Below are 25,304 nucleotides of genomic sequence, written 5' to 3' on the forward strand. Positions count from 1 at the left end.
TATTTGTAAGACACATTTATCTTATTATAGGTGCTGTATTCGCGTATTGACTTCTATTGACATTCCTAAGGATTTAGCATGGAGTTTAATCATTAGCTTACGCCGCTTGGGGTCCGTTACACTCTTGGGAGGCCAAGATTTATAGCTGAATCAACCATAACGCAGTGAACTTCAGTGATTTGCAATAGCTTTGAGTAGAAGACTTCCTACGTTCAGAAGCTTTATTACGGGACATTTAAAAGTCATTTTATTAACTGATGTTTTTAACCGACTTCCAAAACAAATCGCACAAACGTGAACAAGGAAACGCAGGCAAGATCTTTGAATGCTCTGCATTCAAGTATCAATTATTAAAGTCATATTAGGCTTGACTTGTTCATTAAAACAGGTTTTCTTTGCCTACAGAACTAGTTTAAAGGTTTTCCTAGCAATACCAGTCCACTGCACACTCCCCTGGTGGATGTTAATGAGTTACACACTCGGTTTCAAGTAATTTTCCACTACGAAGTGAAAACCCAAGCCCAAGTACATCTTGGTATGACGCTCCAGCGATGTGACTCATAACAGGAACAACCTTTGGTTTGGTCAGCTCGTGTCAGAATTCCTCTCACATTCCTGTGAGTCAATGTATGAAGGCAATAGGATGGCCATCAGGCTAAGGTGAAAAGGTTTACATGCGTATGCCTCCCACTTGGGGTTAAAGGTCAGGGCTGAAGTCTCATAGCATCCGAAAGAACTAGGATCAGCTTTCCGCTTCACAAACATTTATTTTTTGCAGCAAAAATACCATATCACACTTTTAAATCTAAGCACTGGGTTTCAGCCTAATAAAATATTTAACATTACAAAGCAAATGGGCATATTTTACTAAAATGTGATTTTATAGATCATGTTTTTTTTGTTGTTATTATGTAGTGTTTTCAGACTTGAATTCGCTTTCGTAGATGTGCCGCTTTTTAACGGCCGCTGTCGCAGCTGCAAGGCGACAGGAACAATCCTCTGCACGCTAGATCGTCCCTTTTAACAACACTGGGTGCAACCTTCTCGGCCTTCTAAGGATGCCGCCCCTGAATTGGCACGCACAGATACTGTTGCCTTGAATATACAAATGACGTCATGAATTTACCACAAAGCCTTTGAAGCGCAAGGTTAAACCCCGCATAATAAAGCCGTGTCTGTCAAAGGTCATGGGTCTACTAGAAGGGCAATGACCCTAAACACTTTAAAAAACACTCAGGACTAGTCGAAAGCAAACGGTGATGAGCCAGCAATGAGCACAGGCCTAATTCACATTGAATACTAGGACAATATAGAGTTATAGAGTACCTTTTTTTTCATTAATATTACCTGCAATTACTCTTTTAGTTACATTTTATTGTACCACGTTTTTAATGTATTATTTGAGAACATGCACCAATTAGGGTTAGATTAGGATTTGATTTTGGATTATTGCATGTATTTATGCATGATTTATGGTTATTACTGTAGTAATGTATGTAACAAGGACACTGTTAAATAAAGTGTTCAGTAGAATTAAGCACAGCTAATTTTTTTATTTTTATTTATTTTTATTTATATATATATATATATATATATATATATATATATATATATATATATATATATATATATATATATATATATATATATATATATTATTATTTATTATTAGTATATATATATATATATATATAATTTTTTTTTTTTTTTACAAAGATATGCTTAAAGTTCCCCCTAATATGGCATATGAAATCTTTTTTTTTTTAAATCACAAACGAATCTTTCCTTCAGGCAACTTGACATTGACTTCTTCATTAGCCTACAAAGGAAATTATGCAAGCATCATTTCTTGACCTAGACTGTTTTTTTCTCTCTCTTTGGCGAAATACATTTAACGGTGAAGCACAACATCCGGTAATCAGGCCTCATTATAATGCAGTGGCTGGTCAAGAGCCCTCACCTCACTCTCATCTCACCCCTCTTATTAAATCAAACCGTGCAAATCAAATATCTCTCCTGCACACCTCTTTTCTGCATCCTGCTGTTGTTACATGAGCATGACCCTGTTTCTTCAGCCCATCTTCCCCAAAATCAGAGTTATAATCCTGGCTCATATTCCAAGGCAGGTCCGTGGCAGTTCACACCAGCTACACAAATCCTGCATCGTGCGTTGCTTATTTATTTTTTATGCTTGCATAGTGTTCGTTTAGATCTTAAGGTGTTCACGCAATCATGTTTGATTCAGAATCGTCCACAGATAAAAGGTGACAAACTACATACTATTCAGTGGCTGTTGTGTGATTAACACTCTGTCTTCCTGAAGGGCCCTTGACACGCAGCGACTCGGTGTACCACATCTGTACGTGCAGGTTCCCACATGTACCGTTCACAGCCTGTCTGTTCCCACAGTCCCCGATGTCCCTGACTCACCTCACACACCTCACCGCATGCTCAGGTACCAGACCACCGCAAGCCCCAAGGCACTCTTTATCTCTTAAAATGAAATTAGGAAGAGCAGCAAAAGGACAAAGGGAGCGAGACAGAGAGATAGGGTTGGAGAAACATCTTCATTGTTCCCCTGCCTCTGCGGTCGAGGACCTTGAGATGTTGTTATCTTGCATGAAGGCAAATGAGGAGACATGGCCTTGCAGTTGGGGCTTTTCTATAGTAGAGAGAGATTTCCTTTTATCAGTTTAAGGTCAAAGCTGGCAATGACAAAATGCTATAAGTAAGCTATAAGCAGGTCATCCTCAGGAAACATTGCAAATCATTGCGTGAATCACAGTTTGTGCGCCTTGCAATAGATTCTAGAAATTACATTAATGTATAAATTAATATGACACCGAAGTGTTTAACTAAAAAACTTTTTTGAAGCACTGATATTATATCTAAATATTTATTTTGCATGCAGAATATCAGTCATGTGGTGTATCACTGATTGTTATATTGAAGAAAATTAAACTTTTGCTATTGTTTAATTAAAAAAAAACAAAAATAAATTGACATTAGTTCCTTTATATCAGTATTTTATAATATTTACACGTTAACTGGTATTATAAAGTTCAACAATAACTCAGACATTGTCCGAGTTATCCATCATAGTGACTGGTGATTTATACAAGAAAAAAATGCTTTTGGAACATATTATAATAATGAAATGATCTTGTGTGGTGAGTTGATATTTTCTGGCATCTTCATTGATATTCGATTTTGCTCTGATCTTCAAACCTGTTGTATTTAACCCCAAAACCGAGACATGAGCTATTAACTTTTTTATCAGTTACAGCAGAGTATAAATGTAATACTATCATCAATATTTTGAAATAAAGCGCGTGAACTAAACCCACCCAGGATGTTGTGTTAGAGGTTTTAAAGTCACAGTGCAGAATGTATTTTCATGTTTTCTTCTTTTTTTCTTCCCTATTTTAACATGCAGACCAAATAACTGAACTCTTGCATTTTGCTGCAGGATTGAGTTTGTGACATTTTGATGAAACGCGCTTAAATAGTTAGTTTTTATTTTAAAAGGCTAGCACAAGCATGGATGAACACACAAGCACTCTAAAACCCGTAACCCATGTGAATTTTTGTTTTGTGGCTCCTGAGGTGATGTCCATGGCGCCCACAGCTCTGGCATTTAGCGCCTGAGGAGCAGAGAAGCGCTCCGCTGTAACCTTTTCAAATGAACTCATTAAATGGCACCGTTTCCCGAGGAAGACCCTTGTTTTGTTGTCTCTGCCGCGAAAGCGTGATAAAGTATGTCAGAACGTTGCTCCCCGTGGTGAATACTCATGCGTATGCTCGTGTGTGTGAACGTTAGCGCGCACTCGACTGTGGGAGGAAGTCGGGCTGCTGTGTCACTGAGGACGGAGACACGTCTGCGTCAGTGATGTCACTACTCGCTGACGAGGGCTATCGTGGTGCGCATGGCAACAGCTTTCACGGTCTCCTCCAGCTCCCCCGCTAAATCCCACTCGGCTGGAGGGGGGCACTCTCACTGTCTCTTTCTCGATCTGTTTCTTTTGCCATTTCATTCTTTTCTGTGTCCAAACCCTGGAGATGACACTTGATATACAGCCGTAGCCCCATTCGCTCACGTGCGTTTTATCACAAGCGCATGCAGTCGAGCAAAATGGTTTGCCTCCTCAAAACAAGTGCAAGTACATGATGAAGTTGACGTGTATATATATATATATATGAGGCCATTTTTCTCGTAGGAATAGTAAAGTCATTAGCAGAAATCCCACATAACCAAGAGCAACGGGCCCTACATGTGATCTTATCCGCTCTGACCTCGCTAATATGTGAATGAATGAACATGTGATGCTCAGGTGTCTGGACTTGAGACATATTAGCTTTACTTGCATTAGAGGGAAGTGCATTTTGACTTATATAAATATATATAGAGGAAGTGACCTCAAAGGGCCAAGATTATGGTTAATCTGAGCCAGTAACTAACTACTTTTTAGGGTTTCTGACATGCAAGGAATTTAACAGGTGAGAAAAGTACAGTCAGTAGGTCATATATTCATGTACAAAGAATAATGTTGATATATTGCAGTTTTGTTGATTTTAATCGCTTCCACGTTGCTTTGGATAAAAGTGTCTGCTAAATGTAAATGTATGCTTACAAGTCTATTCTTTAATCTACTAGGATTTTCTCCGCTAACGATACTTTTAAACCTTTTTCAAGCACGGGTCAAACAAGGTCAGTTTTCTAGGACAGTTTTCTGGCAAATTTTTTGGATACCAGTCCAGTAAATCTAGTTAACCCAGCGCTCTTGCTTTTCCCTAGCAAAACATTTTCCAGCTTATCTCAAATTACATTAGCTTTAATTCATATTAATTAAATGTTTACGCACAAAATCTGTGCTCGTCAGGCAATTTCTTAACCTGATATTCAAACACCAGGGCCCTCATTTATGCGGTGCAGAAACCATCCTAAATTTGCATTTATGTGTACATGTGATTCATAGAATGAGCGTACGAACAGAAAACACCTCTCTTTCAGATGCGAAATCTATCAATTGCAAATCATCGTAACGTGCGCAGCTTAATGGTTTCAGCTCTCTGCCTTGTAAACTTCCCCTAATTAATGGCATTAACATACACAATATCACCCATCGTCGTAATTTTGAGCAGCGAGCTGGAAGAACAGCTTACGTTTTCAAAAACCTGCAATACTCCCACAAAAAAAAAAGTGCATTGTTGGTAATTGGAGCATTACATGTTTCTGAAAATGTAGCGTTTTCAGTTATGATGATTGGCGATCTTTTATATGTTAATGGAGATTAATTAAGAGTCGTTTACAAGCAGAGAGCTGAAACCATTCATTTGCTGTTCATTGTGATTATAACTGAGATTTTGAATGCATTACTTTGCAAGAGATGTGAGAGGTATTTTGTGCGTGCAATTTTTGCATTTGTGTGTAAAGTTTAAAAAAAAAAGGCTAAATGTAAGCTGCCAAAAATAATAATAAGGATGCACACAATTGACAATAGTGAAAAAAATAAAAAAATAAAATCTAAAACGTGGACAACCTGTACAGTTTTAATGGCTATACCTTTCTGCTATAAGTTGTAAAAGGTATTGTTTGTCACATAAAATGCATTAGAGATATCAAATTCTTTCTCATGTTTTATTATAAAACAATATAAGCATGTTTTTACACTTGCAATATATACAACAATCTGTGTTTGACAATTTGTGTCAGCAATGCATCGAATGAAATAGGACTTCAAAAACAGGTAGTTAACAAATGTAAAGATAAACCGAGGCAAAAGTGGGTGTCGTTGTGTAACATTCTACAACATCCCTTTAATTTAAGACTGTAGCAGTTCATATGACCCTAGTTCATAGACATCTTAGGGCAAGAAAACTTGAATATGAACATTAAAGAACTGCTACATTATTACAATATTCATGTTATAGGCCACATTTAATTGCATAGGGACTAAGTAGGATTAAGCCACCAATTGCACTTATTAGCTACAGTAAAACCGATAGTAGTACAAAGAGAGAACTGGCGGGTTTCTAATATATTAAAACACAGCAATGAGACACAGTATTGTTTGTATAAACTTAGAACTAATTTGAACATTCTTAGAACATTCAGGAATTGGGGGCCGTTCACACAGAACACGTTTCTGCATTCCAAAACAGAATACAAAAAAAATGGAACTGGAAGATGAAAAGATGAACTACTCTTGACAGGTGACTTAATAGTGATGCTCGTGGAGTGAGATGCCCAAGAAGAAAAACAGTAACGCAATGCTCTATCCAGAGCAGACCGAACTTTGTGAACGGCTCCCGAGACGGTCAACTTGCAAAAATCCAGTTGATATCAAAAGTCTTTGTTCCAATATGGATTCCGTAAAGGGCTCAACCCTGATTCTCCCGCCGCGTCGGGGGGGAAACTATTCAGTCCGCTTTCTTCCAAATACCGCGGACATGCTCCTCACGATACCTTTGAACCCCGCGGGGCCCTTCTTGAGCGCCCTGGCCTCTCGGATGAGCTCAAACAGTTCGTGGAACACCATCAGCACGCCGTGGTACGTCTCTGCGGCGGAGACCTCGAAGAAGCCACAGTCGGCCGAGAGCGCCAGCAGCCGGCCCTCTTCGCTGGACACCGTGCGCCGGTGCTGGAGGTCCCTCTTGTTCCCCACGATGATGATCTGAGCCACGCTGGACAGTTTTTGCTTGGCCTGTCGGATGCGCTGCACTTGTTGCCGCACCACGTTGAAGCTGGCGGGGTCACAGATGCTGTAAACTAGTATATAGCCGTCTGCCCACTGCAGCTGTCTGTCGCTGATATATCCAGACTCCTGTCCAGTCACAAAAAAAACACATGAATGCATTACTTCTGTTCACTTCTAACTAGCATGCATTTCAATTGTTGCCAGTCCTATAATAGCAAATATCCCTAAAAGTTATTAGTATGTAGTTGTACGTAAAAATAAATAAATAATAATTTAAAAAAAAAAAAATATATATATATATATATATATATATATATATATATATATATATATATATATATGAAAATAATAATTGCAATTGACTTTATTTTATAAAATTTGTAACTTAACAGATAAAATAGATAGGGGTTCGTTTTAAGGAGTTAAATGTTAAAATAGCTTACTGTCATGCATAATACATTTAATCATACCTCGAAAAGTGCAGAAAGATGCTTACCTGCGGGCAAAGCGAGTCCCATATGTTGAAACAAATGTCACGTCCGTCGATCTTGTCAGTATGGCTGTATATTGATTCTGTGAATGAAAATAAAAAGTTAAGCAAAACGAAGGCTATTTCGCTGCAAATCGCGGAGATCAAACGCAGTATGTTTACCTATATCTCCATATTCCCCTATGAAGCGCCTGGTTAGAAAGCGTACGGTGAGAGCTGTGAAGAAGAAGAAGAGATTGTTAGGGCTCTGTTTCAGACTATATGCATAAAGACAGCAGGCAACGTTTGCAACACAACTCACCAGACTTTCCGACATTCTCAGCTCCGAGTAACAAAATATTGGCCTCCACTTTCTGCTGGTTGCCTTCCATGGTTTTGCTGGTGTGGCGAATGCGAGGTTTCACCTGAACAACCATTGGTGGGTAGTAGAGCCTGTTGATGAGAGTCCCACAGAGAGCAGGTGTTGAACATCGACGAGCGCAGGCGGAAAGCGCTTTTAAACAGGCTCGATGGGAGTGGGAGGGGCTTTCTCCAGACTGACCAATCAGAGCCAAGAGCGTCTGTTCTTGAGCTAGGTACGTTTTTAGCGCGCAGGTAAACTTTTTTTTTTTTTTTTTCTTCTTTTTTAGTATTAAGTTTAGTATTTTAGATCAATAAACACTATTTTTAATGAGTCCGCTATTTTGAAATATTTGGATGGAGTTAAGGGCAAATTCCTAAAAATGTCTAAATACAATGCACATTAATATATGAAATAACATTATTATTATTATGATTTACTACTGCTAGGCCTACTACCGTGTACTACATTTCAGCAACGAACTGCTGTGGGCCTTGTCAAGGCATGACACCGATTCTATGGCTATGGCTATGAATTGCAAATGCTTCTGAACGACAAGTTGTCTTTAGCAACTACTTACCACGACATTAAATTAGCAATTCAGCGCAAACCCATTGCCCTTCTTAAGCTGTCAAATGCTTTTTCATTACAATACGTTAGTAGTTCAATAATTCACCAGATGCAAAGGCCATCGCCTTTCTAAAAATCAGCATTTTGATCTATTTTTTACACCACGCTGTGTAGATCCTGCTCTAAAGCGCACTGCAGCCTTCATGCTACTATGAATATCGTGCTGTGCTTCTTGACATGAACGTACTTTATTAATAAAGAGCGACGCCTCGTGGAGAAACATTTTTCAAGGCTTTTTTTTTTACCAAGATATGTCAAATTTGTAGATCAATACTATTTTAGAATATATTTTTAATAATGTTAATTTGTAATTTTTAATATGTATATATGTCTTAAATAAAACACGAATGTGTTCATGTTTGGAGTAAGGATCAAATGGGCTCCCCCTGGCGGTCACATTAATAAAAGACGGGATGAAGCCCATTTGACCAATAGAGGAAACAGAACATTTGGTTAAATTAAAAAGCAAACTGCATGTAAAATAGTCTAAACACCGTTGTTAAACACTGAAAGGGAGTTTTTGCCATTTAAAGAGAAGAAGTTCGCTTTATGTAAACGCCGGCAGTTATGGTAATATGGTCTGTTGTTTCATTTAAATCCACCTCGCAGTCTCTTCAGTCTCTTCAGGCTCTATGTGTGAATCCTGTCACCATGGGCATGCTTTAGCTGCTTCATCCAACCGGTGCAGACCCACAGACACGCACCTTTACATCCCCGAGATTATATTGATAAGTGTGTTTAAAGGACTTCACGTCACAGAAGTGAAAAGGGGCAGAAATAAAAGACAGGTTTATCTGGAAACATAATCTGAGTGAGAAAGAAAACCTGTGGAAAACTGAACTTTTGTGTGATTGATCACATCCCACAAAAAAAAGAAAAAAAAAAGAAGTTTTTGTTTGCATAACATATGAGAGTGTATACACACATATATAGAGATAATTATGTGTGTGTATATATATGTGTATACTATATAAACACAATTTTATGTAATTTTTATGTATGTAATTTTATACACACACACAATATATGTAAACAAAAACCTATTTTGGATGTGATTAATCATTTGACAGTACCTATATATATATATAAACTTTAACTAGTTCTATTATCTGTGCAATAATAGTCACGTTTTTAAGAACGTATGTAATTTATGTCATTGTTTTCTTCTAGTAGATCAAACACAAGAAGGAATGCAGGCAGTTAATATCTTTTTGTTCTTTATGAAAGAAAAACGTAATCATCATGGCTGAGGGAATTGCTTCCAAACCCCCATCTGCAGTAATCCATGTTTGTGGGTAAACAGACAGGGAAAAATAAGAGAGCAAGTTACAAACTGATGTACTGTGTAATTTTGGCACTTTTGAACAGTAACCGTGATGCCATTAATCTGTTTCAGCAAATCCAATTTACTAACCCATGTACATTTTTACTAACTAGAGTTTTACTGCATTTTGGCTTTCCGGATAAAATACACATATTCAATTTTAACAATAATTTGCCTTCATATCAAAAAGATGCTGAGTCAGTGCGCGTTCTGTAGTTGGAGAATAAAAAAAAACATTAAAATGTGATGGTTTCAGTCAACAAACTCGCTGCTCAGCTGAAGCTGAAAGCCCTCCAGATGTTCCTTCAGCCTCTCTCTGACGTCTGCCGCGGGCCTCAGCTCCGACTGATGCGCGAGCTGGCCGTTTTCCCACGCCGGAGACGATAACACCGCCGGATCGCACTTGACGGCCAGCCTTTCCTCGGCCTCCTTCGACTGGTATCTCTCCAGGATCACCTGAGGCTGCACAGTCTCAGCGTCCCTGGTCTCGGCAGGGACGGGCATCAGCAGGACGTGATCGTCGCCCCCTTCCTGCACCCAGAAGAACTGCTGCCCCTGCTCCGCGTCGCTCTTGTCCTGGTCGGGGAGAAGTCCTTGCTGCGGCTGAAGCACTTGGATCTGCTGCAGCTGGAAGGGCGCAGGCGTCTCCTGCAGAGCTGCGGCGTACTGAACGGGCTCGGTCTGAGGGTGCAGCAGAGCCAGGCGCTGGAGGTCTTCTTGGAGCTCCAGAGATGTTTCCTCCTCGCTGCTCAGCTGCGGCGCTTGCAGCTCCATGGTGACCACCTGCATGGCGTCCTCGCTCTCCGCGCTCTCGCAGTAATACAAAAAGTAGCTCTGCTGCTCCACAGGCGCCACATCAGTTTCTGACTTCTGCCCTTTGAGCGGTTTGGCTTTCCTTTTGATTTCCGGGATTCTCTTGGGCTTATTTCTGGTATGGGACCCTTGAAGCTCCTCGTGTCCTACGGGCGCTTCTTTGTATCCACTTACTTTGTTTCCTTCATTGTCTCTCCCGCAGTAAAAGCAGCACCCCTCTTCTTCTTCCCCTGCCACTTTTCCTTTCGTCTGTGCTTGTCCGTTCCAGCCTTCAGCTAAAAGGTCTATTTCATCACTTGCGCTCTCCTCCAATCCCTCAAGACCTCTGTCCACCTTCGCCCCTTGTCCCTTTTGAGCAGCCCAGCTCGACAACCTGCCCCCTCTGGCCTCCTTTCCTTTGGCTCCGTCTCGTGTGCGAAACAACGTGTTTCTTAGTCGGTTCTCCCGGAGGCGCAGCAGTGCGTGGCGCAGGCGGTTCTCCCGGCGCCGGGCGGCGCTCAGAAGACGTAGTGCTTTTTCTAAGCTGTCGATGGCTTTGTCGTAGCGCTTGCGCCACACTAGAGGGCACAGCTGAGCGTAGTTGTGCTCTTTGGGCAAGTAAAAACCGAGAGGAGGCGGGAGGCGTCTCATGTAGCACGATGGAGAAGGTGGCCGTGGAGGAGAGGTGGGGTCAGGCGGCTGGTCGTCCAGAGTCGACTCTTCAGGGGTCTGAGGAGCCTCTGGTGCAGGCCGGGCATGCCTGTCCTCTTCACTGCCATTTTCACATTCACTTTCTGCTACTTTTTGCACCGCGGTCTCATTGTTGAAGATCTCCTGGGTTTCTGAGTTCTCGTAGGTGGAGTTGTTGACACTTGAGAGATTGTGTGTGAAATTGACACTTTTTTTAAACAGCAACAGGACACTTTATGAAAAGAGGCTACTAAATAGAGTATACTTGCAAACAGAATCTAATGCTACGCCTAGCTGCATGTTAATTGCAATGAAATTAAAATATATTATGGTTTATATGCAGTTAGCTGACCTCTTTTTAGACCCATTTAAGTCGCTACTAAACATACTTGAATGTCATGTCTATTTAAATGCAGTTATTTCTGTAATTACACATTCAGTGGTAAAGTTGACAATTTAGTACAAGGTTTCACTTTAATTTGTTGGTCTCTTATGAACATTCTGTTGACTGTAAGTAGCTTATACATGTCATCTAACCTTAATCAGAGTGTTAGTAGAGTATTATAAGACTGATAGCGTTAGAATAATGTTCTTGAGAAGTTACCTACAGTCAGTATAATGTCTGTTGGGAGATCATCACAATAAAGGGTTATTAGATAATAATCATTCAGTCTACTTATACTTTAATGAAAGTTAGTTGACATGTATTTGCAAAGTTACGTATTATCAACATAATGTTCATGAGGGACCATCAAAATATAGTGTAAAATATACTAACTTTAAATGTAATTATCAATTCATTTTTAATAAAGTTCTTGTGCTTTAGTATACTAGTTGACACACCAAAATAAGTGTGCATTTTTAAAGAAAAAACTATATTGTTTAAACATAATAATTTAGAATGTACTTTAAAATAAATTTGACATTATTGTGAAGTGCACTAAGTATATTAAGTTTGAAGTGCACACTGGCTACAATTATGCACACTTTTTTTTTTTTTTTTTTTAAAGAAGAATCAAACTAGAAAGAGCTGTTTTTTTAAGCTTAATGTAGAATACCTGATATGTTTGTCCACATTTCGAGGTCTGCCTCTCTGTTTCGTGGCGCATTTACCAGCACTTCCTCTTTCGTGAGGCTGAATCTCAAACTCAGTGGGAATCGCATCATCCTTCAGTCTGCGATAACCACTAAAAATAAAAAAAAAACTAATTATTTATTTACCTGTACCTTCTAATATACTGTATTTCAACAACAAAATGAACACATTTTTGCCCATTGCTTCAGGAAATGTGAAGTGCTTATTTGCAGACCTGACACCAGAGAGTTCAAAGCTGTCGGGGGTGAAGTGTCGAGAGCAGAAATAGATGAATCCGCTCTGTGGGTCCCACTGTCCTTTTCCCTCCGGGTCTTTGCGGCGAGAGTTGATAATCCAAGTTGTGCGTCGAGGGTTTCCCTTCTTTGGCAATCTGGAAAACATAATGAACCAGTTAAGATCATTTAATCACCCAGTGAGATACTACTGTTGAGACACATTATATTATATTCATCACATAACACAAACAAACATAAAAAAACTAACAATGCAAATGATTGTAAACGTGTAGTTCAGTGAAATGGTCACTAGAAGGCAGATTTTGATCTGAACATGTTGTATAGCAGTGGTTCTCAACTGGTGTTCTGTTAAGGACAGGGGCAGCAGGAAGCATGTCATAAAATGCTAGAAGTATGATAAAATAGCATTTGATTTGGAAACATCCGTGCACCTGTGAAAAGTGATCCCAGATTTCCTAATGTCTTTTGTGTCACGTGACTTGCAACCTACAGCAGAACAGTGTCTTGGCATCTAGGGAAAAGCAAAAACAACATTTTAACCAAATTTGTTAAAAAAAAAAAAATAATAAATAAATAAAAAATACAAACATAACACCACATGTGCACTACAGGGATGGCTATTAACTTTTATCACGCACAAACTTTTTTCTACATAAAAATCACAAGAAATTTAACCCTGTATATATATAATATATATATATATATATATATATATATATATATATATATATATATATATATATATATATAATAAATTACATAACGTAAAAAAAACATCAAAATTATATAAATAATAACTTAAATAATACAACATTAATTCTGCATGTTGAGGAACCTTCAGGATATATTACATTGAGTAATTGATTTATTAATTTCACGTTATTTTAGGTTTTGAAAGACTGGTGCTCCCGACCTAACACTTTTTTCCCCCCTGTTTATCTGCTTATAATTTCATGGTAATTATTTGCTGACAGTCCATATGATGACAAATGGCCATATATCGTAAACTTTTCTGTTTTAGCAGTTTTCCATGCAGTCGACCATCGGCGATCGCCCGTATCGATATGTGTCGATATCAGCTCGTGTATGTGATGTGTTTGGGACTGTAGTGTCGTCTTTAGATAACTACACAGCAGGATACTAAAACAGCCGAGGCGGTAAATAACAAGTTAATCATCCGAAAGCAGTATAAGCCCATGCTATTCAATAAAAATGCTGGGCGCCTTTATTGAGAAGAATATACGGCGATTTCTGTCTTCAAAATCACCATTAAAACTCACCACAAAGGCCTGCGACCTCACGAAGATGGCCGTCTTCTTCTTCCTAGGCGCTGTAGATTAGACCCGCCTTTCTGCAGCAGCCAATCGCAATTGTGAATTTCCGTGACGTCGAGAGAGGGCGTAAACTTGGGGTCTTGACGTGACGGACGACGCTGCTACATCTTAAACAAGTAACCTAACCTAACCAAAACAAACCAAAAAGTTAATTTTAAATTTTAAAATGTGCAGCTGGAGCAAGATGGATAGCTAAAAGGAAATATACATATACAAATATGCATATACAGCCATTTGATATAATGCATAGCCTATGCCAGCATATAACTAGCTCATGCTTGTATTGTGAGCCACCTAAAACACACACACACACACACACACACACACACACACACACACACACACACACACACACAACACAAACAAACAAACAAACAAACAAACAAACAAATACAAATACAAATGGTTTTGACATCAAAGATGGTGATGCTCTTATGTGACATTTTTGTTTTTTTAAAAAAGCAGAATGGTTAGGCCTAAGTCTGATTCTTATATGATAAGTCTTAAATGGTGTTGCATGACAGAGAGAAGTGCTAAATTCATTTAATGATCGGAAGCCACAGACACTTAAACACATCACAACAGTACTTAGAATTGTACAGGAAATGCCGTTTCCTGGAGTTTTAATACAAGCAAGCAATAATACTAATTGTGTGGTAGTTCAGTTTTCCTTGCACTGATGATACAAAAAGTTAGGTCTGTCTTTTCAGCCTTAACTCCAAAATACATTGTTACTTTTGTGAACCAAAAGGAAGATCATAAAGCAAACGCATTTTGGGAATCATATTCTTGAATGTAATACTTGGATATTTGGATTGGTTGATGAACATAAAGTGTGCAGTTATGTTAAGCTATCAATTCTGTCAACTGCATTATATTTCCAAATCACTAATTACTTATTTTTAAAAACCAACACAGACTAAGCAAATATGAACAGATAAAAAAAAAGTAAAAAGATTTCTCTCTCTCTCTCTCTCTCTCTCTGTCTCTCTCTTTCTCTCTCTCTGTCTCTCTCTTTCTCTCTCTCTCTCTCTCTCTCGCTCTCTCTCTCTCTCTCTCTCTCTCTCTCTCTCTCTCTCTCTCTCTCTCTCTCTCTCTCTCTCTCTCTCTCTCTCTCTCTCTCTCTCTCTCTCTCTCTCTCTCTCTCTCTCTCTCTCTCTCTCTCTCTCTCTCTCTCTCTCTCTCTCTCTCTCTCTCTCTCTCTCTCTCTCTCTCTCTCTCTCTCTCTCTCTCTCTCTCTCTCTCTCTCTCTCTCTCTCTCTCTCTCTCTCTCTCTCTCTCTCTCTCTCTCTCTCTTTCTCTCTCTCTCTCTCTCTCTCTCTCTCTCTCTCTCTCTCTCTCTCTCTCTCTCTCTGTCTCTCTCTCTCTCTCTCTCTCTCTCTCTCTCTCTCTCTCTCTCTCTCTCTCTCTCTCTCTCTCTCTCTCTCTCTCTCTCTCTCTCTCTCTCTCTCTTTCTCTCTGTCTCTCTCTCTCTGTATAAACATCAAAGTAACTTTCAGAAAAGTGTCCTTTTTTTCTTATTTTCTTGACAGACACACACACAAACAAACTTGTTAAGGCTGCTGCTACATTATATTTCATTACATATACATACTGGGGAATAACCACATAACCCCTTGCCGTCCCACCATCGAGGGTGGTGAGGACAGAGGAGGAAGATGAGCGGCTTCTGACTGAAAAAAAGTCGTCAACTCCTCATGCACTTTCAGGAAGAAAGGCACTTGGAGCGGGCCGTGATTTACTATCACAGGCAGCACCCAGGAACCAAGCATCCAACCGCAAGGGCTCAGGGCTGGGCAGTGTGGACACCTCCAGCCCGAAACACATGACAGCCCGGGCAAGCATGGCTTGCAGCTCTGAATCTGACTTGGAGGAAGCCGCAGCTCCTGAAGGCCATGGTTCCTCCTCGTCACCCTCCTCGGCTGATGATAGCCCATCCTCTGAAGCTGTGGTTGACATCTGGTCCTCCCTCAGTGCACCAAACAAAACGAAAGGCCTGTCATGAGACGGCCCCCCTGCATGCACTGCAGAAGGAATGAGTGGTCCGTGGGGTTGGAACCGGCACTCTACGTAGCCCTGAGGGGCTCAGGATTAGTTAACCACTTGCCAAATTTCATTGGCGCTTTTTCTTATCAGTGCAAATATGGGCTCCAAGCAAGACCCCAGTCTGTCGTCACAACATAACTTATAGTGACTGACAGACAGGGAACTGTTGTTCCTCATGGTCCATTTCACCTATATTTCTATTGCACAAAAAGTTATTGTAGCATATTATTTTAGCCTATATGGATATATATATCCATTCTGCAAACTGCTTCTCATACATTTTGTCACAGAAACACTAGCAAAAAACTTGTCCTTGCATCTCAGAAAGAGGCAAAGAGGCATCCTGGATAAATGGCCAGTGCATCACACCCATTTGATAACAGCTTACCATAAAATATTGTGAGATATTGAATTGATGTATACTATGATACATTTTTTGCATTTTAGATTTATATGGATTTTCAGAATGGTGCTTTTGCATGAACATCATTGGATTAACAAATGCATAATGCTCAATTTATAGCAAGCGCTAAGTGCTAAAGGTAATCAGCTGAACCTTGACTTCCTGGTTAATTACTGCAAAGGACACAGGTTAAATTTCCACTGACATGTGAGTTTTAAAAAGTATGTAAGTTTGCTTTTGGTTATGAGGGTGGGGTTTCTCATCTATAATGTTAAATGTGGCAGGAATAGCTTTTGAATTATGTCAAAAAAAGAACAAATACACACAAAGATCTGTCTTTATGAATGCTTTATTAATGCAGGAATACAGAAAAGATTATAAGTAAGCAAAAAGTGTGTATATATATATATATATCTCCATTTCACCCAAAATGTGACTTACACTCTTCTGGTTCTCACCCCTCGAGATATACTTTTTTTGAAGCAGATGAAAGTGCAGTTAGGCTTAATGCATTCAGAAGGGATTTAATATTCAGATCAAAGCATCATCAACTTTTCAAAATTACTCTTGAAATTGAATTCATCAGAGTTATTACGAGCCAATTCAAGCCTCAGCAGATCTTTAACCAGAACACCATTTCTTGAGCTGAAAATATCAGCCAGACTGGCAGCCATCGGAGAAGATTTGTGTTGATCACACCGAGGGCCCTGCAGACTGGGAGCACATTTCACTTCGTAGGTAAAAAAAAAGGTGCCATATTTAAAAACACAAGCATCAGTCACAACTCCACTTTTAAGATCAAAAGAGCATTCACCAAGAAGATCACTGTTCCAGGCGCTGTCTGCATCATATACTTTAAAACTGAGTTTATTAGCCATTCTGATTTTAATAGGACCAAAGTCAAATGTTTCTGGCCAGCGTGGATTGTCATTATTATCAATGGTTTTAGTGTGCCTAGTTTTTCTTTCATACACAACATTTACATTGCCATCTGTTTGTGTAAATGTATCTCCGTGCAGACCTTTGGCTCTGAGATTGTAGACTTTCAGGGTGGCAAGTCCTTTTTCAGGTGGACAGCAGTTAGACTTTATAATTGGACTACTTTGACAAACACAAGTACATCTGTCTCTTGCACTGCACTTCCTGCCAATCTTGCAAGGCTCAGAGCAAACCTTCATAAGGGCATTTTGAACGATGTATTCTTCAACAGCTTTCTTCAGTCCTTTTCTTGCAGGGTGTTTAGCACTCAGTAAGAAGTGAAGAGGTTTCAGAGAGTAATGCACAATGTCAGGGAGACTCTTCAAAGATTCGACCCATTTTTTAAGGGAATGTGCGTGTGATGAACCAGAAAAAAGCAGATCTTCTCCATTTATGTCTCCTCCGATAATCTCTGTCTGACGCTCACTGAACATGGAGCTGAACTTTTCATTTGTATGCATCTTCCTTTTTTGGTTTTGACAAAAATGTGACTTTGCCCTCACAGTTGCTGCACTGTATGAACGAGAGGCTTCTACATCCAAACAGTCCTTCACTGCAGTGTCTGTAAGTCCACTCACTGCTGCCTGACAGCTTTTGATGGCTGTTATGGCTTTCATTTTCCCTCCTAAGTTGACACCTGTGGTATAGTGAGTGCCATATGTGCTGATCAGGTTGCGGTAGGCGTCTGGGTCGTAGGATGCAGGAAGTGATTTGATTGCTTCAAGAAACTCTGCATGAAGAGGAGGTTTTTGAGCGACACGATATCTGTAAAGAGACAGTTAACATGTTTAAATTTAATGGGATCACAGAAGGAACAATTTACATTCTAAGTTTTAATTTAATTTGTAATTTTATTTGATAGTTCTTTTATCAGTATGAGTGAAGAAAAATAACCTGTAAAAACGGCATGAAACTTCATGTTTGGTGAAACTGTATTTGTCTTTTTTAGATTTAGTCATTGCAAATTTTGCTTCCCTGGAATGAGTGCTTCCAACAGCAGCCCCATATGTCTTCATATCTAAACCAACTTTCCAGCTGGCATCCAGTGCTGATGATGAATCATTGACCAGAGCTTCACTTGATTCAAAGATCTGACTGGAGACTTTCATTGAACACTTTGGCAAGGTCCTCCAGAACACAACTGCTGCTGGTAGCTTCTGTTTTATTCCACCCATGTACTTGTTGCTTTGCAATTTACAAGTGCCCTTTCCTACATCCCATTTTTCCATGTTGATCACATAAGAACCTTTACGCTGCATGGTCACAACATCAAATCCCTCTCCAGCGAGATTGTGTCCTGGAATGAAGGGAGCATCCTCACACTCTTTTAATGAGCCTATGTCATCCTTTTCAGCAATGGTCAGGACAGGCATTGCCCAGAATACAAGAAGATAAATCTTCATCTGCCCCATAATCTGTAGAGAGAGAACAAATTGTAAACCTTTCAGTTGTCCTTATTAGTGTCAGATTTGTGTATAAAAATAAACTGAATATATCAACAATATTATTCTGAAAAATCAAGCATATAAAACATGTTCTTTAGCATGTTTCTTTAAAATCATATTTTTATTTAATTTGTCTCTTACCACTTAATTCACTGGTGAGCAGAGCAAAATGAAATATTTTTTGTCTTACTGCTCATTTTATATGAGTGTGTAGCCTTGGGTGTCAAATATTTGTAATAGCTACAAATGATATGCATTGTTATGAGTGTTCCCCAGTGAAAAAAAAAAAACATGTATACTTGCAGCCAGACTAATTGTCTGTATACTTCAAGGGTATTAATGATTATATTCTATAACTTGGAAACCCATCAAAGATGTATTTATTATCTTATTTTGAATTAAGAAATTATTCATCATTATAGAATTATTGTTTTCAGAAATCAGTTTTACATAAATTTTAAGCATAAACATCTGAAATTTCTGAAAATGACATCTAAAAGAACTATATAAAAAATATATTAAAAATACAGACGTAAATGCATATGTCAAATTGACATCTCCGAGATGTACATGTGCAACCAGGGTAAATATTTGGCATGCTAATAAACCTTTGATTATGCTGGCTGGATTTTTTTTTTACTGGAATGCAGTCAAAAACATATTTGATATTATTTCGGCAAATTAATACATTATATTTATAAATACTATAGTGTTTTGTTGTGGAATGAATCATTGACATAGTTTCTAGGGTAGCACATAATAGCATAGGTGTCACACCGCTGGACAGTTTTGTGTGTGGTTTTATTCCCCATGTGCTCTGAGTTTTTGTCCTTTCTTAATCTGTTCATTATGTTCAGGTGTATCTTGTCATTTAATGTTATTACCTCCCCTTTCTAAGTTTGATTCTGTTCAGTGTAAGTCTGTCCGTCTCAACAATGTATATGTGTGGTTGCTACCCCTCTGTCTGGAATTGCCTTATTGTGTATTATTAATTGCTGTCATCATTCAGCACTCTTTCCCACACCCCACTGTGACAGAACACCGGACCTTAAATGATAGTACGCGGCATGTTTTACCGTGTTTAGTTTTAAATTTTATTATGAATGATCCTGCTGGAACAGGGGGACCGCTCTCTTGAGGACCACACTAATGACTTTGTGTTCCTTGCGAACCTGACACCTGACTACCTGGACAGCTGCCTTTGTTTTATCAAACTGGACTGAACACCTCCACACGAGCTCAGCTGTCTGGGGATGGTCCTTGAGAGAGCCTCGCTGCCTTCATTGTGTGGGTGCTGGTGTCATGCAAATCTCTACTGACCATGGACATCGCAGATGACACCGTTTCCATCGGAGTTGTGGCTGGAGGATCTCTTGACACTGCCTCCAGCCCTGAGTCCCAGACTCCAAATCAATTGATTGATTTAGAGGGTTGGATGACACTCAACAGAGGTCGCGGGGACTGAATTGGGCATTCCCATGCCCCTGAGCATCACAATAGAGACAGAGAACCCGGATCAGCCTTCTCTGCTGCTCAGCTAGAGTGAGACGATTGGTATACATTAGTATCAGCTGATTCTGGTGGGGGATCTTTCTCTGGTCAGCGGAGGTTAGGTGGAGTTAAAAGAGTGATCTCTGTTAGACAGGTCTGCATGTGATGTTCACAGCAAATGAACAGTTGAATGAATTTCTCCAAACTGATTGTGTCATCTTGTGTAGCAAGCTGCAACCCAAGTTTGGGCTACAGCTCTAATCAGTGGTCAAGAGTGATTACTTGTTCCATCCGCTTGCAGCTGCGAGTGTTCTAAACTTGAGAGAATAGTCATGAATGGTGCTCTTGCCTTGACATAAGTTGCTCACCTACGCAGGCATGACCCTCAGTTCTCCCAAATCAGCTAATTAAAACTTTGTAGCAAGAAGCTTTCAAAGAAAGTGGATCCAAGTCAGTACTTCGGTGACGACTCCCTCTGCTAGTGTGGTGTTACAGAATCCCCCCACAGGAGCGACTCTTGGAACTCGATGTGGACATCCCTGTGGTTGTGGTACTGGACGGTCGGATCTGGCTCGATGAAACTCCTGGATGAGAGAGGGATCCAAGAAGTCCTGGACGACTACCCATGACCTCTCCTTAGGTCTGTATTCCTCCAAGTCCACCAGATATTGGAGCCGACCCCTCCTCCTCCGAGAGTATAGCAACTCACACACCTGACACGCGGGTTGTCCATCAATATCTAGAGGTGGAGGTTGTTCTGGGGCTTCATGGCCGAGGTCAGCTCTTGGGTGGACCGGTTTCAGGAGGGAGACATGAAAGGACGGAGAGATACGGTAGTTAGCAGAAAGCTCAAGTTTGTACATTACGTCCTTAATTCTTTCAAAAATGTTAAAAGGGTCAACATACCTGGAACTGAGCTTCCTACTGGGCAGCCGCAGTTTGATGTCCCTTGGTTGAGAGACAGACCCATTGTCCAGGTTGTTAGGGAGGGTGTGGGCGACGTCGTCAATTGTCCTGGAGTTCCTGAGTACGAATAGCTCTCTGAAGATGAACATGAGCACACCCTCACCCTACGTCGAATCCAATCATTGACGGCTGGAGCTGAGGATGGTTCACCCGACCATGGGAACATGGGAGGCTGAAATCCTAACACACATTAGAAGTTTTGAAGGTGATATCCTGAGGTGAGGCTCACATTAATGTCCAGGTGTTTGCAGAAGGCCTTCCAGACCTGAAAAGTGAATTGGGGACCTTGATTACTGATGATGTCCTTCGGGATACCTTAGATTTGAAAAACCTGGTGGAATAGGGCTAGAGCTGTCTCCATGGCCGTGGGGAGCCCTTTGAGAGGTACTAAGTGGCAAGACTTGGAAAAACGATCTATGATGACTAATATCCGGTAAATCCTCGGCTTTCTCAAAAATGTTATTCTGAAAATAGAAGAAAAATTAAATGAAAGGGTACCAGCTGAAAAAACATACTGCTATGAGCATTATTATTATTGTTACAATTAGGTAATTTATAGTTTTTTTGGATTATTACATTTTCAGCTGCATACATCTTAAATTATGAAGCTATTGAGTACTCCTGCCTTGAGAGCAGCACATAGTACACAAAAAAATATAGTGCAGTAAAACAAACAAAAAAATTGATAGCGCTTTTAACAACACAGATTGTATCAAAGCACTGAACAGTATAGAAAAGAAGAATACAATGATAGGGATGTATAATGAAGAGATTGAACAATTTGTTATTTAATGCAGAGACGGTCTCTGTAATCAATTTGACGATAATTGCTAGAAATTAAGTGTCCCCAACAAAGCAAGCCAGAGGTGACAGCGACAAGGAACCAAAACCACATCCATACAAAATGGAGAAAAAAAAACCTTGGGAGAAACCAGGCTCAGTTGGGGCCAGTTCTCCTCTGGCCGGATGCCCAGCACTTAACTACCTGGGTTTTTTTTTTTTAAACGCAGCTGTGTCAGATCATTTAAAGGACTTATTGTGTGTGTGTGTTTGTGTGTGCATCAGGATCTGGTGATCTGTCCACAGGGCGCATTTAGGTGTTCTGGTCTCTGATGAACATAATCTCTGGGTGCTGATCCACAATCTAATCTGGATACAAACTGAGAAACAGAATAAGAAAGAAACTAGACTAATATTAGTGTAGATGCCACTCTTTTTATGATGTCACGAATACATTGTGTTTTATGAGGAGTGTTCCCGGTTCTGGCTGATCTAATTAATGCAGCCTAGCAATCCTTTAACGCATTTGAATAATAAAAGTTTATTAGTGAGTTATGTGTAGGCTAGGTCAAAAAGATGTGTCTTTAATCTAGATTTAAAATGACAGAGTGTGTCTGCTTCCTGAACTGTGTTAGGGAGACTGTTCCAGAGTCTGGGTGCTAGATAGGAAAAGGATCTGCCGCCCACAGTCAATTTTGATGTTCTAGGTGTTATCAAACAGCCAAACAGAGTTTTGAGAACGCAGCAGACATGCAGGACTAAAATGTGATATGAGCTTGCTCAAATATTTAGGAGCTAAACCATTCAAGGCTTTATAGGTGATTAATACAATTTTAAAAGTATTAATTGGAGAAGCAGTTGATCGGCATTAGTCTGCAGGAGCGTGTAAGTGTATTTGTTTGTAGTCTAGTCTTATTGTAGCACGTTCTCGTTGCTAGGTTTCGCTGTATTGTTTACCTCGTGTCACGTGATTATTGTCGTGAAGTGTCGTGCGAGTTTCGGACCTTTTGTTGTTGTAAATTGGGAGGCGTGCCCTGCTGAACTCAGTCACGCAATTCAGATCGGTCGCGGCAACCCCACGCATGCAGGCCTCATCGTGTGAAGAACGATGAGTGTAAAGACCATCGACTCCACCGAGCAAAGACACCGGCTAAACACTTTCCCTATTTCCTCTTCCAAATTCTTCCACTGTTGTGTCTCTGTTCCACCCTATTAATACAATGTCTTTAAACATCCCTAGTCTCATTACCACTCGCACTTCCTGTATCCGGCGTCATCGGAGGCGCAACTACAATAATTTGCATACTATTCCCACATCGCTTACCACATCACACACTTTCTCCATTGGCCTTTGGAATTGCCAGTCTGCTGTAAAAAAGACGGACTTCATTACAGCCATCACAGAACATTCCAATCTAAGTATTCTAGCACTTACCGAAACCTGGATTAAACCAGAGGACACTGTCACTCCAGCTGCCCTCTCTGCCAACCATACTTTCACTCATTCCCCCCGCACTTCTGGGAGGGGTGGAGGTACTGGTCTGCTCATATCAAAGAATTGGAAGCACAGCCAAATACAGACCCTCAATACAAACTTCTCTTTTGAATCACACGCCATTACTGTCACCCACCCTTTTAAAATTCACCTGATTGTTCTGTATCGCCCCCCAGGGCACCTCGGTAACTTCATTAATGACTTGGATGTGCTGCTCTCTGCTTTTCCAGAGGATGGCACTCCTCTGGTACTGCTAGGAGATTTCAACATCCATGTAGATAAGAGTCTGGCCTGTGACTTCCACAGCCTATTGGCGTCTTTTGATCTCAGCCGTGTATCCACCACTGCCACGCACAAATCAGGTAATCAGTTGGACCTCATCTACACTCGAAACTGCTCTACTCATCATGCCCAGGTAACACCACTGCACACATCTGACCACTTCCTGATTACATTCAACACCACCCTAACCTCCTCCAACATAACACCAAACCCTCCGCTGGTCACTTTTCGCCATCACTTACGCACACTCTCGTCAACCTGTCTTTCCTCTGCGGTGTCACTGTCACTCCCTCCTCCTAACCAGTTCTCTTTACTAGATGTTAACACTGCTACCAATACCCTCTGCTCCACGCTAACATCCTGCCTGGACTCTTTCTGTCCTCTAACAACCAAACCTGCCCAGCCAACTCCCTCTGCCCCCTGGTTATCTGATGTTCTCCGTGAACATCGCTCCAAACTCAGAGCTGCGGAAAGAAAATGGCGTAAAACCAAAGATCCATCTGATCTCTGTTTTTATCAGTCTCTTCTCTCCTCATTTTCTAATAATGTCTCCACTGCTAAACGTAACTATTACCAAACTAAGATTAACAACACCTCTGACTCACAGAGCCTCTTTAAAACATTCTCTGCTCTTCTCTGCCACCTGTCCCCCCACCATCGTCATCCTTAACCTCTGATGATTTTGCTCGTTTTTTCAGTAACAAAACCACTAAGATCAGCAATCAATTTCCTGCTGCTACTCGCCTTACACACACCAAACCACAGCACCCCAACACATTCTCCACTTTCTCCCTCCTCTCTGAAACAGAGGTATCAAAAATCGTCCTTGCCACGAATGCCACAACCTGCCCTTTAGATCCCATCCCTACTAACATCTTTCAGGCTATCGCTCCCTCCGTCCTCCCTGCACTCACCCACATCATCAACAACTCTATTTACACTGGTACATTTCCCTCAGCTTTTAAGGAGGCTCGTGTTGCCCCTCTCCTTAAAAAACCCACACTTGACCCTGAGCTCATTGAAAATTACAGACCTGTATCTCTCCTCCCATTCATGGCTAAGACACTAGAGCGTGTTGTCTTTAACCAACTCTCCTCCCATCTCTCACAAAACAATCTCCTGGACAGCAACCAATCAGGTTTCAAAAGCGGCCACTCCACAGAAACTGCACTTCTATCGGTCATTGAGGCACTGAGACGGTCAAGAGCACTATCAAAATCTTCAGTGCTTATCCTGTTGGACCTGTCTGCTGCTTTTGACACTGTAAACCATAACATACTCCTATCAACCCTTAGGCAGATGGGTGTCTCTGGAACAGCCCTTCGGTGGTTTGAGTCCTACCTCTCTGGTAGGTCTTTCAGGGTATCATGGAGGGGCGATGTCTCAGAGTCTCATCACCTCACTACTGCAGTGCCTCAGGGCTCAGTACTTGGGCCACTGCTTTTTTCTATCTACATGACATCACTGGGTTCTGTCATTCTGAAGCATGGCTTCACATATCACTGCTACGCTGACGACACTCAACTCCATCTCTCCTTTCAACCAGACGATCCCACTGTTTCTGCACGTATTTCTGCGTGCCTAAACGACATCTCAGTCTGGATGAAGGATCATCACCTGCAGTTAAACCTCACAAAAACAGAGCTCCTCGTTTTTTCGGCCGATCCAAACATACAGCACAACCTATCATTTCAGCTAGGCTCGGCTACTGTATCCTCGTCTAAGTCAGCTAGGAACCTTGGAGTGATCATTGATGACCAGCTAACTTTCACTGAGCACATTTCAAAA

The 25,304-nt window shown here is 40.6% G+C and overlaps 2 protein-coding genes across 3 annotated transcripts; both read right to left on the reverse strand.

Annotated features, from left to right (window-relative positions):
• Window positions 1-5,624: 5,624 nt before the first annotated feature.
• On the reverse strand, window positions 5,625-13,656 carry LOC122323496 (ras-related and estrogen-regulated growth inhibitor-like protein). Of its 2 annotated transcripts, XM_043217362.1 has the most exons (8): window positions 13,577-13,656; window positions 12,728-12,807; window positions 12,275-12,430; window positions 12,023-12,151; window positions 7,490-7,620; window positions 7,351-7,404; window positions 7,195-7,271; window positions 5,625-6,824 (listed from the first exon to the last, which is right to left on the reverse strand). In XM_043217362.1, exons 2-8 carry the CDS (start codon window positions 12,805-12,807, stop codon window positions 6,417-6,419), a joined length of 1,035 nt encoding a protein of 344 aa, XP_043073297.1. In that variant the 5' UTR covers window positions 13,577-13,656; the 3' UTR covers window positions 5,625-6,416. The 2 variants fall into 2 exon arrangements, with proteins under 2 accessions (XP_043073297.1, XP_043073296.1); XM_043217361.1 differs by lacking the exons at window positions 5,625-6,824; window positions 7,195-7,271; window positions 7,351-7,404; window positions 7,490-7,620 and adding an exon at window positions 9,359-11,145.
• A 2,807-nt stretch (window positions 13,657-16,463) lies between these two features.
• Window positions 16,464-18,469, reverse strand: LOC122323497 (perforin-1-like). The gene is made up of 2 exons (XM_043217363.1): window positions 17,952-18,469; window positions 16,464-17,822 (listed from the first exon to the last, which is right to left on the reverse strand). Exons 1-2 carry the CDS (start codon window positions 18,467-18,469, stop codon window positions 16,616-16,618), a joined length of 1,725 nt encoding a protein of 574 aa, XP_043073298.1. The 3' UTR covers window positions 16,464-16,615.
• Between the last annotated feature and the right edge of the window lie 6,835 nt (window positions 18,470-25,304).

The sequence above is a fragment of the Puntigrus tetrazona genome, chromosome 19 (assembly GCF_018831695.1).
Source record: "Puntigrus tetrazona isolate hp1 chromosome 19, ASM1883169v1, whole genome shotgun sequence".
NCBI lineage: Eukaryota > Metazoa > Chordata > Actinopteri > Cypriniformes > Cyprinidae > Puntigrus > Puntigrus tetrazona.